This window comes from Arvicanthis niloticus, chromosome 9 (genome assembly GCF_011762505.2).
Source record: "Arvicanthis niloticus isolate mArvNil1 chromosome 9, mArvNil1.pat.X, whole genome shotgun sequence".
In the NCBI taxonomy this organism is placed as follows: domain Eukaryota; kingdom Metazoa; phylum Chordata; class Mammalia; order Rodentia; family Muridae; genus Arvicanthis; species Arvicanthis niloticus.
In genome coordinates this window covers 649,188-671,135 of record NC_047666.1, presented here as the reverse complement: position 1 = coordinate 671,135, position 21,948 = coordinate 649,188, and the positions used below count along the sequence as shown (strand labels likewise).

Genomic DNA, 21,948 nt, shown 5'->3' with positions numbered 1-21,948 from the left:
TCACTACTTTATGTTAGCAAACTATTAGGAAAAACTAAATTAGAAAAGTTTGAATAGTGACAATAGAGAGAAATTATACAGAAAAAAAAAAAAGTTCTTTCCTTTTATCTGCTAACAAGCCAGAAATATTGCCTAGCAGTTTGCCAATTACCTGTTTATTTGACAAATATTTTGCGAATATATTTCTATATCCTATATAGATAACAAAATGACAACTTAAAATAAAAGGAAGTTGTAAGGCATTGCTTTATAGTATAAATATGTCTTGACAGTCTACAGAATAATTTAGTCATTTATTGTCAGTTGAAATTATTTTTAATTGTAACAGCTTCTAAAACTTGATAAGGTACAATAAAATGAACGTACCAGTGAGGGTTAGGTTTTTGAATTTGTAATTTCACATTAGATACCCACAGTGCTTTCAAGATTGATAAGAAAAAAAAAATAAATTTTAAGCCTCATTGAATTAGGTGCAAAAATTGCTGATAGATGTTTCATGTCAACTATCAAAAAATGACATGATCTGGAGGTCAGAGTGTGATTGACAGGCTAGGAACAGCATGCATAGATATGATCACTACGGATCTTGCTGAAGGTTATGAGGACAAGATGAAAATGTATTTGTCTTTTCAGCTATTCTTCTTTAGGATATCATTGGGAAAATCCCAGAGGAAATCTCAAAATCATAGCAGTGTTTGAAAAGACACAAAGAAGAGCATTAACTAAAAAAAAAAAAAAAATGTGTTTTCTGATAACATTTTTTCCATCTGCATTTCTACAACTCATTAGTAAAGAAACATTTAGCTGTTTCTGAATTTACAAAACCATGTCACCATGCTTCATGCTACCACTGTAGGTTAGCTCTGTAAACTCCATGTGACATTGTTTCATGTAATTTAAATATTATTCTCTTTGTTGCTATTGATATTTAGTTCTTTAAAGTTTTTAGATTATAATTGTTACATTCCCCTTTTGTGTATTCCTTTGTGCAACACCAGGGTCACCCTTTCTAACAACCTTAATAGACCTGTGGGCTTATCCTAACTTTAGCTAAATATAAGTTATGCCGTAACTAGGTACAAAATACCCATCAAATGAGTACTACAAAATATGTTTCAATGCATAATTTTCAATTATTTTGAATTTACATATTTTCAATTACCTGATTAAGAATACCTGTTTCTTTACTATCTCATTTAAAGCAAAGATCATTTAAAGCAAATGACAGGAGACAACGCCAGTGAGGAATTTGCTTTGTGTCTTGAAGTGAATGCATTTTTTAATCTTCTTTACTTTTACCTTTTAAAAAAGATTGAAATTCCCTGCTGTTGTCTTCACCAACTTTCCCTTCTAGGGAGAGGTATGCATTCCTCATGTCATCTGCCACCAGAGAAACATTGTCAACCTTCTTCTGCAGAAGCATCAGCTTCCTCTCCTGCTGGCTCAGTTGTTCTGCCATTTTGCGAATCATGGCTGCATGTACGAGACAGAGACATTCAACATGCAGACTTAAAACCTGTCAAAACTATGTTGTATAAAGGAAACTTAAGCAGACTATACATGTGCTTATATATTTTAAAATACAGATTATAGGTGAGTGGCAACATGAAAAATGCAACAACTTCAGGGGACACATTTACAAAAATATTACAATGTTATAATGTCTTTAATTTGTATAATTTGACCTTTTAAAAATATCTTAGACATTCAGAATAAATAAAATTATTGAGGGTCAGAAAACCAAAGTAATGCACTTGCCATCACCCAGCTAATGTTCATTGCTATTTTTAAACCATCTCCCAGCACTAAACATATGTGGTTTTACATTTACACGTATTGTAGTAGTCAAGTGTTTCATTGCTTACTGGACTAATCCTCAATGAGAGGCAGATTCTAATTTAGAACAAATCACGCTGTACAGCAACAATATTCACTGTTCCTTTACACATGCACTGTATTGATTCAAGACTTGGCAGTATTTTATACATATAGAATCACAATATAAATTAAAGAACAACTCTAAGTACATTACCCAAATTCACTTTTTAAGATTAATTCCCTGAGTTATCATCTAAAACAATAAGTTTCATTATGGCACTTCCTGTACATTTATCATCCTACTTCATTCATATTCAAGTTTCATTACCCTCCTCTTTGTCACCACAATCCTACTTGTAGTTTTCTCCTTGCTCCTTTCAAAAGAGCTCCCCTACCACCATCCACCACCATCCATCATGTCTTCTGATAAATATATAGTATATATGTATCTGATATATAAATATGTATATATGTATATACATGTATATATCAGAAGACATGACAATACAAAAACTGTTCTGATCTATCTTTCTTTTTAGTATATATATATATATATATATATATATATATATATATATATATAGTGTGTGTGTGTGTGTGTGTGTGTGTGTATCTCCTATACGTGAATATATGCAAATCCACGTTTCCCACATGATGGAAAACATCATGTTTGTTTTTCTGAATCTAGCTTATTGCTTTTAACATGATGACCTATTGCATCATTTTCAAAAAAGAGATCTCTTCAAATCCCATTTCTCAACCTAAGGCCTTGTTTTGTTCAATAAAATCTCTGCAAATGTATTTGTGAATAGGTCACTATTGGACCTTGTTTTGGAGTTAAAGTTAAGCCTAAGATGGCAAAGTATTCTATTTTGAACAGAACACATGTCTCAGGCTGTCTTTTGGTCAATACAAAATCTTGGCCATAAATAACTCTTTCCACAAGTTATCTGCATCCCTTGGTGGCCTCTTGTGGCCCAAACAGCCTTCCCATCTCCTTGAATGCAGACAAGTTGTTCCTTCGACATCAAAATTCTTCAATGATCTTACTGTTTGGAAAACAAAAGCTGAGTTTGTTTTTGGAAGACTGTTCTGTTCCCCTGGATGTATATTGAAGTTTTTCACTTGGAACCCACAACTCTGTGCAGTTTCTCCAAATTAGCAAAACAGAACAGAACCAAGAAGCATGTTAATCCATCACCACTGAAATAGTGTGGGCAATCATAGGGTTGAAGGTGATAGTGACTACAGTCTACTGACCTGGGTCACTACAGTCTTGCTTCTGCTGCCGGGCTGTTCCTTGGTCAACAGCTGTGTGACTTTCAGCCTGGTTACTGTATGCTAGTTGCCGCTGTTCATTCACTAGACAGAAGCAGAGAGAGTATCAAGTATTAGCACTGGAAGGGCCTCCTGTTTTCCAATGCTGAGTGATAATGGGGCTGACATTCATTTTCCTGTGTACTGAAGCATGATGAAGAGCAGACTTCTCTGCCCCATCTGTAGGACAGTGTAATGCCACAAGTACTCAGAAGTTAAAGCTCTAATTCAGTCTCAGAAAAAAAATTATTCAAAATTCATGTGGGTCAAAAATGGTTGGAAGCCTTTGCAGCTACAGCCTGTGATACTGAGTGGACTTTACTATCCATTATGGTAAAAGTGACGACAGACTTGTAAGTGACTGATTTTTCAATAATGCATTTTGCAACTGGTGACTGCTGGAAGGAGTGAAAGCTATACATGCCTTCCTAACCCCAAATCAGTGAGTTAACATTGCCATGTAAATAGGCTGTTCCAAGATTTAAATACATGGCTTCTTATAATCTAATGGTCAAATTAAACAGTTACAGGTATATCTTCAAGGCAATCAATCTGTAAAAACAGTGACGTTCCATAAAAACAGAAATCCTTATATCTATATTTAAGAAGTCCCATTTCTTACAAATCTGATATTGTGAATGTTTATATAATAGTTCTCTGGGAAAACAATTTTTGAGAGACTCATTTAAAATACTGAGCATCTGAAAGAATATATCTTTAATTTACAAGCTTTGAAAGAACAAATGTATTCAATGATGCCTACACACAGACATGTGCAAATCTGCTGCCGAGCTGGATTTCTTTTTCTATGAGATTCTGTGACAGTAAAACTCTACTTGTGGTGCATGTTGACAACCGCCCTCCAGATGCACATGTGGCCATGCTGACAATTCTTAAGTTTTCCTATTCCGTAAAACATGTCCTCGGTTTGTTATTAATTTGGTTTTGTCTCTATTGTTACATTGAATTATCCAGTGCTATTCTTCAAGGGCTTGGGCTAAATAAATTGAGTTTCCATTTTGTACAGTTTGTTTTGATGCCATTTCCCGCCATAACCGATGGGTTATTTAGTGGAAGAAAATGATTTAGAGCTTAGAGAGAAATACGGTGGTTTGGGAATTAGGGTAAGGAGGGAAAGATTAATCTCCTGTTATACCCCAGCAATAAGGTTCTTATGGTCTAAATTCAAATTGATTCATGCAAAAGTATCTATGAAATAAATGCATAACTCTCCTGCCATGGCTCCTCCGTGTGTAGGATAGTAAAACATGTTTCTGACAATTTCCATTTCTGTCCACTCAAGCGCATAGCTAAAGACGAAAGTAATCCTTCGCAAATTTTAAATCTCTGCAGTAACCATGAAAACATTCCCTGGGAAATTTTGAACCTGCAGCTTCAGAACATCACTTCAATTTAAAGAACTCTATGATGGGACACCTATCTCTCGTTGACCAAGCTGGTCACATGACTCTAATGCAGGCTAAAGCTTGCGAACCACTGGAGGATCCACATCTTCTGAGAGCTCACCTTACCACGCCCTCTGTTTCTCCGAACAGCAAGAATGCAGACCATAATCTGTAAATACTGATAGCAAGACGAACCAACCGGGTAACAATGGCCTTTCCATTTCTTTACTGCTTACTTTCTGTGGCTAGACCACAGCAAGAAAAAGCGATGGGCATTTAAAAGGGAGTAAGGCAGTGTATTTGGAGGTAAAGCATGGTCAGAGTGGCCAGGACCGTGGCAGTGTGACACAGGCTATTGCCATGCTAACTCTTTCATTCTCAGCATTTTATACATATCATGCATCTTTGCCTAAGAGTAGAGTTTGTTTGTTTCTTTAATCAGATTATAGATAGAAAACAGAAGTCCCTACTGATTTGGAAACACTAAAATATTTCTGTATTTCCACTCTCCCAGGACCCTGGTTCATTGGACAATTTGGCAACTGGGCGCATTTGTATTTCAAAAATTTTAAGTGTTTTGATGATTTTGATTCACGACTCTTGTTACAATACACTAATTTAAAAACGAATTGAAAATTTTTCTAAATAAAATAAAATTTATTGATAAAAGACAGAAAAATTCTATTCTCACAGTAAAGCTGAAATACAAAAGTCGGTCATCACAAATTTTTAAATATGATCCCAGTTATGACCAGAACATGATTTCCTACGAGTCTAAGGTGTAAAAATCATGTGTCCATCATTCCATAAAGACATGGGCCATTACAGAAAGTAGCATCGGCAGGAACTGCTCAGGACCTCTCCTTTCCTTCATAAGCACATTATCATTTTCTCTGAGGCTCAGACAGTAGGGCAGAGCAAATGGGTTGCAGAACATGAAAGATGCTTTTGTTGTCTTCTCATTCATCATATCTAGTGTGACCATGAGCTACTGATTGCTTAACGTTCCTCAGAAGAAAGTTCCCTTTCACTGTAAAACTAGGCTGCCAGTCTTTATTCTTACCTTCAGGTTCTAGACAGAGTAAACCAATGTGGTTTATCAATTGTCTAATATTGAAATATGAACCATGCCTTTCAGCAAGTACACAGTAATACTATACAGAAACAAATAATTCATCTTAAAACTGTAATATTATTTCAAGTTAATTGTGTATATGTGATATATAAAGGATATATTCTTCAGCATATATGGTGAATGGAATTCCTATCCTCAGGACCATCTGAAACTATTCTTATGTCACATAATATAATAATAATTCTAAAATAGAAATATCATGGAAATATATTCTATGATACTACTACTGTTTGTGGAATAAATATACAATGAAATGAAAAAAACAATGTTTAGGAAACTAAAGGTTAATTAAATAAAAGTTTAAATATTATTACTGAAATTAATATTTTTTATACATAACTTTTAAAATGTTGACTAAAATGTAAAAGGCATGAATGTGATTGAATTTAATAGTTTTATCTCAGAAAACAGGAAGGAAAAACATCTTTAGTATTATTAATAATATAATCACATATATGAGCATTCAAGAAAAATATTTTCTATGAATTGTGCTTGTGAAAGTGTGGTCAAGCTAGATAGTTTAATCTGTAATTCCAATGCTTGGGAAGATGAGGCAGGAGGATTGCTAAGAGTTATATGCCTGTCTAGGTTAAAGAGAAACTCTGTCACTAACAAAACAAAACACAATCAAACAAACAAAAACGAACAGAAACCCAAACAAACAAGCAGAAAACCCCACCATTGTTGGAAAACAAAGAAAAAAGAATATACTACATTTTCCAGACAAATAGAACAACAGAGCAAGAGTAAGAAAATCAGCCTAGAAACCCAGACACAGCTTTAGATATAATTCTGCTGCTATCAGTCAGCACATTCAGACATTTCAGATGGAGACAAGATGAATATAGTGCCAGCAAGCAGCTGAGCATGGTTGTGCCGGGATTCAAATATGAACATCATATCTTCTATTAGGTGGTGAATATATGACAGTCTAAATAAAGAAGAGGGCAAGAAGGCAGAGAGAGCTCATGCTATAGACTCAAACACAGAACACCGCAAGAGTGTTCAGGCTTCAGTAGTAACCACTGGGACCAAGGTTTATATATGTGATATGAAAACATCCATATTTGAAACAGATGCTATTTGAAACACATTTGAAATATTTATATATGTATTATTTGAGACCAAATATAATGTGATCAGTTTGTTGAGAAAATAAGGTCTTTTCTAATAAAATAAATGCATGTGACAAAACTATCAAATTGACAATGTGTCTTCATTGTTGTTGCCCCAACTTGAACCAAACGGTGCTTTGCACAGCTCAAGAAGTAACTGCATTTGCAGTTTAATCTAGGAATTCCCATGATTTAGCTGTCAAGGAAGCGGCAACATTTAAAAGCACACAGCTTTTATAAATTGTAAAACATGAATGTTAACACTTTTCTTTCAATATAGCCCAAAGACTGAGACATTACAAATGTACACAGACTTTGTGTCACCAAAAGGCTCTGGATCTGAGTGGGAGCTTTTCAGAGAAAGTCATAGCAGTTTCTTAGGTTTAGGTTTAATCATTTCTCTGAATGTGACATTTTTCTGGTGTCATCCATGGCAAAAAAAAAAAAAAAAAAAAAAAAAAAAAAAAAAAAAAAGCATGCAGTAACCAGGAGGCATCCAAAAGTCACTAGCAATTATTAGAGTGTGAGTGGCTTATGTTTATGAATCCCGTGACTTGAAATTTGGTTCTATATTTATTATGGCTAATATATGTGTTAATGTAAGAAAATAAGTAATTCATTCTTATTATAGTTTATATATTAATATTACTAAAATGGTGGGAAACTGGTTGAATAATACCCTAGTCCCTCCCCATAGCTCTTGGGCTCAGTCTCAATATTCTTTGCTAAAGCTTTTGTTTAGGTAGTTAAGGTGTGTTTCAAACACTATTACTTCATAAGAACAAAATCAAACCTGCTTATTTTACTCCTTATAAAGCATGCCATATACTTTAATATGGAGGTTATATCATTACATTTCACTTAGCATCTTGGTAGGACTGGGATTCTTATCTCTGATACAGATACACATAAGTGATATTTGCACTCTGCCTGGGTTATTGTCCTATTGTGAAGAGACACCACGAACAAGGCAACTCTTCTAAAAGAGTATTTAATTGGGGGCTTCCTTATAGTTTCAGAGATTAGTTTATCATCAACCTGGATAGTTTTTCTTGTACTACCTAGTTTAAAGCAAGTCTAAATATTCAGGATGTAAGAAGCCCAGCTATAAGGTAAACTGAGAAACAGAAAGGAAGATAACACTGAACACCAAAGCCTAATTTTCTATTGACCTTAGAGTATACACAGCCATAAAATATCATTCATGAATTCTGGAAAGAAGAGTTTTGTGTTATAAACAGAGAAATACATGGTGATGCATCACAGAACTTAGAAGTCTTAAAACAGGACCTGAGAAACATGAAGACAACCACTTTTGAGCTAATGACAAGTGGCAGAGGAAAGAAATCTGTTAGGTGACTCTGCCTACAGGCACTTGTCCCAAGCCTGACTACAAGGCATCTTACCTTAAACCTCAGAACAAGGAAAAATGCACCGAAATGTCAAGCAAAATCCCTTAGTTTCTTAACACATTCTACTGTTTTAGGATTAAGACCTCGATGACAGAGAATTGAACTTTCACATTTTGGTGAAGTTTTAAAAAGACTAATCTGAACAAAAAATACAATAGAGTGATACATTTCAAATGTTTTTATGCATGTAAACTAGGTGAAGACATTGCCAAAAATAGCCTCCAAACTGAAGGTAGTTTAACACCACACGAGAAGCCTTAGGATCTGGTTGTCACATGAACCTCTCTGCTTCGGAATTTGTTCCCTGCCAAGGTTGCTAAAAACTTGAAATGCCTGTTTTACAAATTCAAGAGTTTATGTTATCTTTTCCTGACTGTGTTTGTCTTCTCAAATTCAATACTTCCATTCATACCAATTTATAGTCTAGGATTTTGACCAGCAGCTGCAGAGAGCTGACAGCATCTCTGACACACAGTCTGTGATTCCCCTGTGATGAACCTGTTTGATCGATGGTTTATTTTTATTTTTTTATTTAGAAATCTTTCTGTCTCCCCAGAAGTATTCTCTTCCACAAGGATTGCTGAGGGTTTGCTGGTAATCTGTCTTCCCTTTCACATAAACACAGACTGTTTGATTTCGTGGAGTGTAGATTTCTAGGTCTCTTTCTCTTGTCCTCTTTACATGACAGATGCAGCTACAGAAAAGGATTAACTTAAGCCAATAAACTTGTGTTTAAAAGGCAACCTGGGATTTTAATTGTGCTCTTTAGCACAATTAATGTTTCTCCCTGAGATGCAAACTCTGACATTAGTGATCAAGGACTCAGAGGCAAGGTCAGCAGGTGTCCAGAACAAACAGCTTTCTTATTAGGTATTTTTTTCCTCTTTAATTAGACAGGTTTATTTGCATTTTTAAAGATATTTTTCTTATGCCCTTTGAGCCATATGGAGGAAATCATTAGTGGTAACTCAGTAACGAGGGTGCTCCCTCTTTCCTGCTTATTGCCAGAAACCTTTCCTCCACAAGACAGACTTCCAGCTGGTTGTGTAGCATTGGGTAAAACAGCAGGGTGGATGCTCACTGTGCTCCTGAGGACGCATTAAGTAAGCCGGAATAGGCAGTATGGCACTCAGAGACCCTGACAGTTTATATCCTTTAGCCAAAAGCTACACCATGTTATGGAGCAAGATGCTCATTGGACAATACTGAAAAGAACCAGTTTTGAGAAAATGTACAAAATACGTAATTTTTCTCTTTCACATAGGATAAATTTCAGCATGATCAATTTGGAACCCATTTTAAAATAGTCTCGCCACAGAAACTATGTACTTAAAAATATAAGTGCAAGTAGTTGTTTTATAACTGGTTGAATATTCTCACATTTGAAAAATAAAATATTTGGTAGGTACTTATAATGTACAATAAGAGATTAGTTGATTCCATATCAGCATATATCTTTTCTGTGTTCATATCTGTGATAGATATTTTTAAATGTAAATTTATAGAATTTTTTTTCTGTTTCCAAAAAACCTTTGTAGGCTCTAACCTTTAGCAGATTTGCAAAAGGACCATCTCTAATCCAACACCAACTGAACATAAATTATTTTCTTTTGTTATATAAGAGCAAATCATAATTTCTTTCTCCCACATCGGACTTTTGGAGACATCTACTGGAGAAGTACGTAATTGCAAATTTTATCTCATAGGCTTAAGTGGTATGCTACTATAGACATTTAAAAACTTGTCTCGGGCTAGAGAGATAGCTCCAAGGTTAAGAGCACTCAGTGACTGCTCTTCCAGAGGTCCTGAGTTCAATTCCCAGCAACCACATGGTGGCTCACAACCATCTGTAATGGAGATTTGATGCCCTCTTCTGGTGTGTCTGAACACAGTGCCAGTGTACACACATACATGAAATAAATAAATCTTTAAAAAATTATCTCTAATATGATTTATGCTAAATAAAATATTCTTCCTAAAGGGAAAGATGAAAGAAGATTTGTGATCATGACCTAAGCCATACTCAAGTGAAAACTAATTCTTTGATGTTGGATCTATTCTTTCTTTCTTTTCTCTCTGTCTTTCTGTCTCTGCCTCTCTGTTTCTCTGTCTCTCTCTGTGTCTCTGTCTCTGTCTCTCTCTCCAAAACTTTCAGTCCCATAACTAAAACCAAACAAAACTCCCCAACAACAACAAACCAACCAACAAACAAAATTTCCCAAACCATCATCAAAGAATTCCTTTTGATACTATACTATTTAGTAGGTAAGTGAGACTAGAACCTGAGTGTTCTGAATAATTAATTGTGCTCAAGTACATGCATAGTAGATGAGTACATTAACATAGGAGTCCAAAGACTAACACTCAGAGGATAGAGTTCAGAGAAGAAAGAGCTAGGGAGGGGTGGATACTATTGGGGAAGGATGAGGAGGACAGTCCAGCTTCCACCTTACTACTGATGTTTATCATATGTTTTCTTTATCATACCAGTTTTTGCTGCAATCAAGTTCAAAGGAAATCATCATATTTACACTATGAAATTAATTTTGTTTCTGGAGATGAAACTAATTTGGGAAGCAGAGACTTGTGAGGTGTGGGTGGTACTTTACAAATTTTTTTATGAACAAATAATTCTGTGATACTTTGAGGGACAAGCCCTGAAATGATTGCTATTGTACGTACACATTCAGGTATATACATAACCAAACTCTAGACAACCTAGCAGATGTTTAAAACATGGATCAGTTAGATTGACCATTCTTGTCCTGTTTGAGGCAGCCTGCCACATGGTATATTAAAGGCAGTGATGTTAAACACTATGTTCTTACAGGACAACTTGATCCACTGTGTAAGAAGGAAAGGGTGGTGCTACATTTGTTAAGTGTAATGGGCAGGGTGAGGTATTATGAGGTAGGTATCAGAATAGGAATGTGTGAAGGAAAAAATAAAACAGAAAAGAATTAGTGAACAATGGTTCAGGGGCAGCATGCAGCAATGGCTCTTGATGCTGCCAGTATCAATTGTACAGACAGAAAATTCAAGTGCTTGGTGGTTTACAGTAAAACTAAGAGACAAATGGCCAGGGTTTTATCTGAGCAATATGACATTCTTTTGGTATCAAATCTACATTAGTATTGACTGTATGACAATTTGTAATAATTGGGTAAACCTGCCATCCTTGCCATATTTTTCACATATATTTCTATAGGAAAAGTCCCTCCCATAACAGCATAATCAGCATATACTGGCCTTCTGTGAAGCTTTAAGTGACGATGACAGGAGGTCATCATTGAAGCTTTTCTGAAGCTTTGTTTTCTAAAATGTATTGTCTAAAAGCCATCCATAGGTGGCTTCAAGGAAGAATCTGAGGTAGAATCAACTAGGGAATATAAATAGTTTACATTTAAACACTTGGTTATCCCCTTAAGAAGGGAATTGCAGTATTGAGCAAATATTCAAATTAAAACTGTTTCATTTTTTTGGCTTTTTTTTGGTTTGTTTGTTTGTTTTAATATTTACTATCCTGGAATTCTGTGGTTTCTTTTTTTCACCTACATGTATGCAGTCTGCCATAATAATTAAAAATCAATTAGCAGGTACATGAGTCTGAACGTGGGCATGCACAGCTCTCTGCAGTTGAGCCTCTGACATACTTAGACACATTGCTTTGCTCTCTGCTACCTGCAGTCAACCATTCTGTACAATGGTGTGTGTAATGGCAGCCTATATTTCCAAAAAGACACTTTGCAAGCCAATATTTTAATTTTTTAAAAAATAATCATGGAATAAATAGTATCAAAGTATCTTTCATGTAAGAAGAAAAAAATCTTAAACATAATTCTTATTGTCAGGATTTTTTAAATAACATAAAAAATGTGGGTAAGGAGAAAATGCACTACAACACGTGAATATATTTTCACAGTTTATAAAATGAGTTCTTTGAAAACAGTGCCATATTTGGATCTTTTCCAATTATTTTGTATCACCTCATTTCCAAATATTTTTAGTGTGGGCTATGTTTTCTGCAAAAGGTAAAGCACCCACATTACCACCTGAAAATGTGTTGGATTTTACATTATCTGTGAAATTTAAACCAGACCCAGAAAAAAAAACAGTAGTGTGGCAGACTTGCCCACAGATCCTCACTGCATGGGTTGGGTTGGCCAGCCATGAATAATATTCCTGACTGAACAGCATGATTCTTAGAGCTCCCTTATATGATTTTCTGTTTCTTAATGTGTCTCATAATGGTTTCTCCACAGTTACATTAATTTTTAATCACAACCTCCTACACTATTGATGATTTCCCCAGCAATGCTAATGCCCTTTCTTGTAATATTCATTCACTTAAAATATGAATGTAGATGCCATATCTTATTTTTCAAAGAAAACCTGTTTAAAGCCGAAGCAAAATAATAGTCACATAGATGTTAGGTCACAGCAGGTTACTGTGTGCTTGATCAGCCTTCCACCAGGAAACTCTTAAAAACTCAGCTTAAAAAAATGGCTCCTTTCATTCTCAGCCCCATTACATCAAGTAGTTGAACTGGAATAAGATCAGACACTTGTATAATTATGTTATATGGGTTACTTCAAGTCATATTTATTTAAAATATAAAACTAGAATTTGCAATAATATCAAAAAGGTGTGTCTTTGTTAAGAATAAATAATGTAGAGAAATCTTATCCATTTTCTAAAACTAACACAAAGAACAAGGAAGGGGCAGGTTATGAGACTGTGAGTGATTGTTACTCAGGAAGCTCTAAAACAGGAATATGTCTAAAGTCTGGCTTCGCACTAATTTTTCTCAGTTCAAAATAGTTCGTTTCTCAGAATCTGCTATTATGATGTTATTATTGGCATATACCTTTGAGCTGACAGTTGTGTCCTATGTATCCAGGACAGCATCTCCATTCTAAGGAAGTGACAATCTTGTGCTGAGATCTAGAGGAGAAAATAATTGATACAAAATTATTTGCTTCATATTAAATAGAATTAGGACTTATAAGGTACTTAGGATAATTCCTAAAATGTAGTAACCATTTAGTCTTGGTACTAATATAAAACCATAAATTTATCACCAGTATTATATTCAAAATACCTAAAAGAATTTTTGAGTATGCAACGAAAGCATGAGTGGTTTCACTACTGGTATTTTAAATTACTATCTGTCATGACATTCTAAAGATATGATAGTTTTTCTGTGCATAATGTTTTCTAGCTAGATCAAGATTAGAGCTTACTTTAATTTTAGCTTTAAAGCATAATATTAGAATATTTTTATCTATTTCAATTCCTATTACTTCCTAAATGATTATAGTTGAAAAAAATCTGTATTTCCAGAAGATAAATCAGGTCATATGAAATAAGTTAGTTATATTGGTGTAAATTGAAATTAGGACAACTGCTGTCATTTCAATCTTTACTTTTTAGTTTTCTAAGATTCAGAATTATACTAATCTACTTTTTCTCTGATATTACATTTAAGAGAGGGGGAGGGAGAGGAATGGGGGGAGAGGATGGGGAGACATTGAATGTGAGAAAATATTTGTAAAATGAAATCACAGATTGAAAGTGAATAAATACAAGATTTGAATATAACAATGGCACTCAATTATAGGCCTTGTATGTATGGAAATTTAAGATATAAATATAACATATTGTTCTTAACCATAACACTCCACTGTGCAGGTGGTATTTACCAAATAGGTGTATGATTCAGGTAGACACAATCCTACTTAATCACCACATTACTTCTATAATAAAGATAGTATTAATGTGGAACTGAGGAACACAAACAATAGATAAAATAACTTGTTCAAATGTCCACATCTAAAATTACTGAGACTAGAGTTTTAAGCTGGCTTATATGTGTGAGAAATATGCTCCAGAAATTTGTCACAGTCAACTGTTGTGACCTTTCAAGAGTTGTGTAGGAAGGAACTGCATTGCTTGGTTTTCAGTTTCTGCTGTAGCATGACAGATATGTCAGCATGTTGGAGGGTGTTCTTCAATAGCAGAATAAGTTGCAAGATTTTTTTCCAGCCCTAAATGCATGCTAAGCCAGTTAGGTACATCTACTTCAATAAGTCATACCCAATAAATAATTCTGTTGGAGAAAACATCATCACTAGCCCAACTGCTATAAAGCTAAGTAAGAAAGGAAGATAGAGTTTATTTAGTTTGTTGGGTTGACTCTAGAACTTAGAACTTGGCTGAATCATGCTTGAGGGTGAGTTTTCCAGCTCTGGAAAACTGAATGTCTGTTGCATGTAATGTTGATATAATAAAGGAAAAACGAACAACTATTATATAAATACTGAAATCATGAATGAATGGAAAGACCCAGTGAGATGGACACAGAAGACCAGAAAGAAACAAGTAGCTGGGTTTAGAAAAGAGTAATGAACAGGAAAGGAACTCAGCTTGAACCCAGAAGAACAATACAATAATGGTTACTATGGTAATATTTTCCTTGCCAAAGATTTAATATGTTCTTTGTGACTTTCTTGCCAGGAAAATTGTCACACACACACACACACACACACACACACACACACACACACAACCAGCTGAAAGCAGGACCACACAGCTTAGCACTCACAAATCCCTAAGACACACACAGTTCTCTGGACCATGAATCTCAGTCCTCAAGGGACTCAGAAACACCTGGATTTTATGTGTCCTTACTATGCATTATTCCAGATTGCTGATGCATCAGACTCATTTCCCGAGTTATTTGTATGGTAATTCATGTATCATCAGTCTCAGGGCTTGAATAGCAGTGCTAGTTTTATTGCAGCTTCTTTATGAACATCTCTAGTCAGGCTACAGTCACTATATGGATTCAGAGAATTTATCAAGATACATTACATTTTATGACATATATATATATATATATATATATATATATACATACATACATATGTATGTATGTATATATATGTGTGTGTGTAATTTCTTTCTATATAATTGTATATATATAATGTATACGTAAAACAATATATAATGTGTTCAAATATGTAATGAACAACATGCTCACTAAGACAGAGCTGCTTTCTCATTCACAGTCACAGCTAATGGCCTTCTATATTTTAAATACAAACCAAGTTCTATATGGACTCCTTTCTTACCTAGAACAAAAAAAATACTACTAAATCTTTTAAAGTATGTATGTATTTCATGAGGATCTCAGCTCAGGGTTGTTGACTAGGTTACACAACTGTTATAAGAGTGACTACGGAATGGAAGGTTTTTATAACAGAAGGTTAACATGCCTTAAATACAGGGATACTAGGCAGTAAGCTAAGTATATGACTATAAAACTCACATGATTTTTCAAAGCAAATATATACAACATAAATCTTTTTATTAGTAGGGACCATATCTTGATTTATTAAAGCTCATATATTTAATCTAAGGACTATCCACCCAGTCATGCAGTGTCTGGGATTATGTATTTCCAGTTTACATGCACAGTGTCTATTTTCAGACAACGTTGCATACCTTTGGGAACTAAGTCCATTACACCAGCCGCAGGAGCCTCTCCAATTTGGTACATAAGAGCCATTAGTGTCCAGTATCACTGTCGGCATTAACTTGGTATGTACATGAGCACACCAATTCCTGAGGGAGCAATCATTATTGATAGAAAAAAACTTATTGTTAGTACTATTTTTGTCAAAATCATTTTCTTAGACTTTTACTTTGATATATCAATAAGGTGCTTTAAAAACCACTTTTTGACCAATATTTAATATCTATACAGAAAAGAAAATGTATATTTATTGCTGTACCCAAAGAGATTTTAAGAACTACTACACAATGAAAATAATCAGAACTAAATTAGGGCCTGCATTTTATTATTGAAAGACAAAAATCCAAGTCTGTTCTTGTATCTAATTTAAGTGTTTATACTGAGGACAAAGACTCAGATCTAGGTCTATTACTTTGTGTAATAAGATCAAGCTAACAAATTGTATCATGTATAGAAAGACAGAAATATGTAATAAATGATGGAAATATAAATAAAAAGATAAAAGTAGATTATTTTCCAATGATATGGTTGTAAATAAGAAACAAAATATTGTAGATAAAAATTAAGAATCAAGCAATATAGTTAAGTTCATCATAAATTTTTATAATATATGGCAAAATAATTTAGTATTCCACTATGTAGAGAACACACTTCTATGTACCATCAGCAAATTTAAATTGATCCGACTTGAAGTAGCAAACAATAAGAAAAATGTGCTTTGAAATAAACTAACAGAAGCAGTCTAAGATTCAATACAAAGGAAAATCAATTGGTGATACAAATCCATGAAGAAGCCCAATGCAAGCATGTCATAATTGTCTATAATAGCAGACACTTCAAAAATTAAAACATAACCTGTCTATCAAGTCTTAAACCAGATTAGTCTATAAAGCAACTGCATAGTTTTGTCTCTGACACAGCAAAGTCTCAGATGATATGTATATATTTATATAATATATATTTTATGGCATGTGTATATCTATAAAAGACTACATTTCTATTGTATAGTGGACTATACCACTATGTGCTTCTTGGCATGTGACATGAGCCCAATGTAAAGCCTAGTATTTTGCTGGGAGAAGTTTTCAAACTGCAGCTTAGAAGAGTGTATTTGCAAAGAGAGAACACTTTCAGAATGAAATAAAACTTAGAGTTTTGTTAAGAAATAGTTAGATTTGTATGGAGAATTCATATTATGAGAAACATGGCAGAAATGTCAAAATGAAAGTCAACAGAAGGTTCTCCAGAGCCTGACAACAGAGCCTGTATGTGAGAATAACAGCATTTAGTGTTGAACAGAAAGTCAAATGAATAAAACCAGAATAACACTTAAAAAATGAAGATGATACATGCAGCAAAACTCCAGTAGTTGAAAAAGTTAGATGAATCAGAGATGTCATGGATGGAATTAGAAGCAGTAATTAAAATTGATAAATATTTAATTTAAAAGCAACACAGCACATGCAGTTAATCCCAAATAGAGTGAATACCACCAGAATTGTGGACATTAACAATGTAAGTCCAATGAACTAGATGAGACATAAGAACATGCGATGTAGAACAGAAGATTTAAAGACCAGAAATGCAAATGTGAACACTTTATATGATTATGTAACCTGAGTTCTTAAAGAGAGTGAGAGGGTGAAAGATGAGGGTAGAATAAACATTTAATAAAATGAAAGAGAGTCTCGAAGTTTAATTCTTTTCAAAAAATGTCTAAGATGCTCACAGAATTCCTAGAGGGCAAATCTACACTCAAACCTGACTTAAGCACATCTCATCAAATTCCAGAAATGAATGCATAGAAAGAAAAGTAATAACACTAGTTGGCTTATTCTTTATTCCAGCTGTTGTTCACGTAAAGCTCCCAGACAAAGTAGAAAAAATGTAAATATAGAAGCTAATAAGCAAGGTTACATATTATACACAGATACCAATTTAAAAGAAAAGCAATACAATTTTCATGTGAGTGTTTGTATGACAGAGTGATAGAGCAGTACCATCAACACAGTGCCATCACCTCTATATTCTTGGGAGTTCAAAATGAAACATGCCTTCTTTGTGATATGAAACCAAAGCATCACTTGCAAAGAACTTTTAAAACTCTAAACAAGGAGACAGCCACTTGCCCAAAACAGTGAAGGCCGAGAACTAGCCAGTGAGCAGCAGACATCTCTGATCCAATGGAGATACAGAGAGCTTCACAGCAAAAGTGCTCCTTGCCTGACTTATAATCGGGTTTACACTACTGTAAAAATAAACTCATTAAACTGTATTTTATACTAATTAAATTTTATTTCATTTCATAAAAAATATAATTTTAAACCAAGTTATTCAAAAATAGAGATTAAAAATATAAAATCAAGTATGGATAAATGATGACCAACAGTTCATTAGACAAACTAGAAGCTCTTTGCAACTTCCCTGACTGCACTCCCACTGACTGCCTTGTTGGAGAGTGCCAACTTTGAAGTTTTCACACTCTAGGCCAGAGTCTTTCAACCTGGCACAGCATGCAGCATTCTATTCCTTTATAAGGGCAGTGACTTTGCTGCTGGCCAGCAACAGGTACTGAGAAAGGCTAGTGTTGATTCTTTATACTTTCCAAGTGAATAGGTAAAAGATTTCCTCAAGGGGAAAGCAGATATTTTTGGTCATGAGCAAATCAAAAAAAAAAAAAAATGGAGTGAGACATGGATTCTATTTCAACTTAAAACTAACCCTCTTGTGAATACTAAAATGCAGTTGGAAAAGCATAATATACCATGCTTCTACATTACATTTGGAAATCTCAGTCATTCAAAGAGCCAGTAAAAGACTAACTTTAAAAAAAACTTCCACTAAGTTATGAATCATGTTGCAAACATGTCTGTTCATCTTGTGAGCCAGAGGGGACAGAGCAATGAGTGCACCCCTGATGATGGCCACACAGAAACACAGCTGTAAGAAATGACAACAACAGTCTCAGAAGTGCCAAGTTATGCAAGTCCTTGGAATTCAAATGAAGGCTATCCTGATAATGCAGTTTTTAGATCTTAGATTTTCTTGTTCAGTCATTTGGCTTGAATTGACAGTGTGGTAGAGAAGCACCTAGCCCTGGAGATGCTTGTAGTCATGTGAACCAAATAATTCCTACCCTAAACCAAGCCAGTGCTCTCCCTGAAGCTGGAACTTGGTATTGGGGGTCTTCATTGATTAAATAACCTTCCCTTCCTGGCATTCGATTATTGAGATACATTTGGAAATCAATGTGTCTTCTAGCTATGACTGTGAAGCTATATTGATGAAATCTCAAAAGAAATCTTAAGACACAAATATGACAAGACAAGTTCATGTGGCAACATGAATAGAGGAATCCCATGGTGGATGAAGAGCTACAGGCAATTAAGAACTGCTGAGAGGGGATGAATCAGTCTTCTCCAGGGAGGATCTTAATTGGATTTTAAATACCAAGTGGTCAGGTCTAAAAACGTATACATATAAACAACACTAAATGGACTTAGAGAGTGTATATGTTTATAAATATGTATCTAACAATAATAATTAAAGAAAAAGAGCCCAGTAATTTGAGAGCAAATTGTAGGTTATAGTGCTAGAGATGTTGGAGGGAGGGAATGAAAGGGGAATAATATAATAGCTACATTTTAATTAAAAATAAAATGAATTTATGAAACCCAAACACAGCAGAAAGCATCACAATAGATGAGATGAAGAAGACAGTGTATCATAGGCAGGAAACAACATGGAGACAATGCTATGTTTAGACGTCAGGAAAGAGTACGTGAACCAATGAGATAAACTTAGAATTCTATAAAACTTTCAAGAGACTGAGATAGGGAATCCAAAAGAAAAGTACAAAACCATATCAGGAAATTTCTGAAATATAGGGCAAGACATTTTTCATTGTTAGGAGAATCATCCTGATTGAAAACCAAGAATGAAAATTTAAAGTAAAAGTGAACAATAGACCAAGTGGTAGTGGTACCCACACCTATAGGTCACACATTTCCCCAGAGCCCATGAAGCTCATTCCAAAATAGATCACATTTATCCCATAAAAGAAGTATTAACAGGCGAATTTATTTAAAAAGGTTAATGTTAAAGCCTGTTGTATGTATAATGCAGCTTTGTTTTCCACACAGAAAGCTTAACAGTGTGATGTGTATCACTGGATTATGAGGCTAACATATTTAGGACACATTGCTGGGAACTGTAAGGAAATGGTTTTCTGGGTATACCTATATGTACACTGTTTATATTATAGGTAAATAGCCATGGCTCCCTTATAATGACCTGATAAATTCCTTTTAGCTATAACTGATTCTGTGTTCCAAATCAATAATTTCCAGAAATCAAATATAGAAAGCTGTCACCACCACTTATGCTTGAATGACATAACAGGACAGCTCTCAGGATAGCATTAGTATTCTTTTTTTTTAATTTAGAAATAACTGCTTTATTTTTGACATGTTAGTGGATGAAATACACTCCAAATTTAATCTTTTGTTTCTACTAATGTGAATGTCCAAATAAAATCATTTTTATTTGAAGAATTTCTAAAATGTTACCTCAAATCCATGAGGTTAATATCCCATATGTAATTTTCAGTTGGTCAACATAAACTTTAGTTGAAAACAGGGATTTCTGCTTGTCCTAGAGCAGTATAAGATACCTGAACAAGAAATGATATTTTAGCCACCTTTTTAATGTCTTATTTTTACAAATAATCCTTCCACATGCTAGTATATGGACTAGGAAAATTATCATGCAATTATAACTTGATTATCACATATCCGGGATTAACTTGCCTAAGTCTTTCTTCATGTTATAATGTAAATGAAGGCATACAAGTTTCATTTCTTGTGCTTATAACATGAGTTTTTAAAAATATATAGAGATTGTTCATCACATTTTTGCTTTATTTTACTGTCAAGCAGAATTTTCTGTCACAGACACAGAACTGCTTCAATAAGGCCTTTCCTATTCATTTTTTCACATTTCGTTTTTTTCTGTCATTATTTTTTATTGAATAGTCTTTGCTTTTTCTTTGACTATTTGTGTTTATTGTATTGCTTATTCCTTCACTATTTGCATCTATTGCATTGCTAGACCCTCAACCTAGAACTGACCTTAATATGCATGTAATCAAAATGGTATAAAAGCATAAGGTAGGAGGAGGGATGGGATACGGGTTCTAGGGAGGGGAAATGGGGAAAGGGGATGACAGCATTAGTACTTAAAATGTCTTTACAGTCATGAGAAATTAGGAAGACAAGTATTCTTAACATCTTATAAGGTATTTTACAAGGATTTTATTTGATAAGATTGAGGAAAAGAAGTTCTTTATCAAAGCTAAATGAACTTGAAAGAGTGAAATATCATTTTATTTACTACTCATTAATGAAAAGATTGAAAGAAATTTGCATAGTATGTATGAAATAAATGGTAAAAATGAAAAGGATGGGTTTTATATAGTTAATAAGACAAAGGACACACACACACACACACACACACACACACACTTGTTGTCAAACTGTGATGTGACCATTTAAAAGAATTTATCAAAATGTGTTTTTCTTTTACTGTGGTTTTCTTTAGACTGTGATCTGAACAGAGTGTCGCTGACGTCTTTTGGTCCAGCAGGGGTCAGGCTTTCCAAGGTAGCAGTGCAGTTTAGATGTGTGATGTCTGTTTTTCTGCTTAACTGACTAGACCTTCCTACAAATTGACTTTCAGCATGCCTTCCTACATAATATATTTTAAACTTATAGCTTTATAATTATAAAAGCAAAAGGTGTGGGAATACAGAAGTTACCTATTTAATTACTCAGTTTGAATAAACTCTTGTCTCATTCTAGAACTTTAAATGTGTACTTTTATAGTAACCATGACAAGAAATAGAAAATGAAAGCCCATAACTAATGGGAGATATTAAAATGCAGAAAACACTCTAGTGTTTGTTTTTACTGACAGTGTTATAATGGAAGCATCTGTATATCTACAAAATGAAAACTTCCCTTAGTGTAATGATATTTCTGAAATTTTGCAAAGTGGAATGCTCTCCTTTGGATGTCTGAATTCCTCAGACTTAACGGTAAAAGTTTTAAATACTGTGCACACTTAAGACATCAGGAAAAAACAGAGACCTATCTGGACAAGCTTTTCTTTCTAGCCCCAAACCTAGTGATTGTCATTTTTTCCCCACCA

General features: G+C 34.3%; 1 protein-coding gene across 3 annotated transcripts in view; it reads right to left on the bottom strand.

Moving 5' to 3' along the window:
- The window catches only part of Mmrn1 (multimerin 1), a 48,546-nt gene that overhangs the window by 17,423 nt on the left and 9,175 nt on the right, over positions 1-21,948 (bottom strand). For all 3 annotated transcript variants that reach the window (XM_076939863.1, XM_076939864.1, XM_076939865.1), the window contains 4 exons: positions 15,711-15,830; positions 13,072-13,148; positions 3,079-3,180; positions 1,300-1,473 (listed from right to left, as the gene is read on the bottom strand). In XM_076939863.1, coding sequence (XP_076795978.1) covers positions 1,300-1,473; positions 3,079-3,180; positions 13,072-13,148; positions 15,711-15,830 — 473 coding nt within the window. The remainder of the gene's footprint in view (positions 1-1,299; positions 1,474-3,078; positions 3,181-13,071; positions 13,149-15,710; positions 15,831-21,948) is intronic.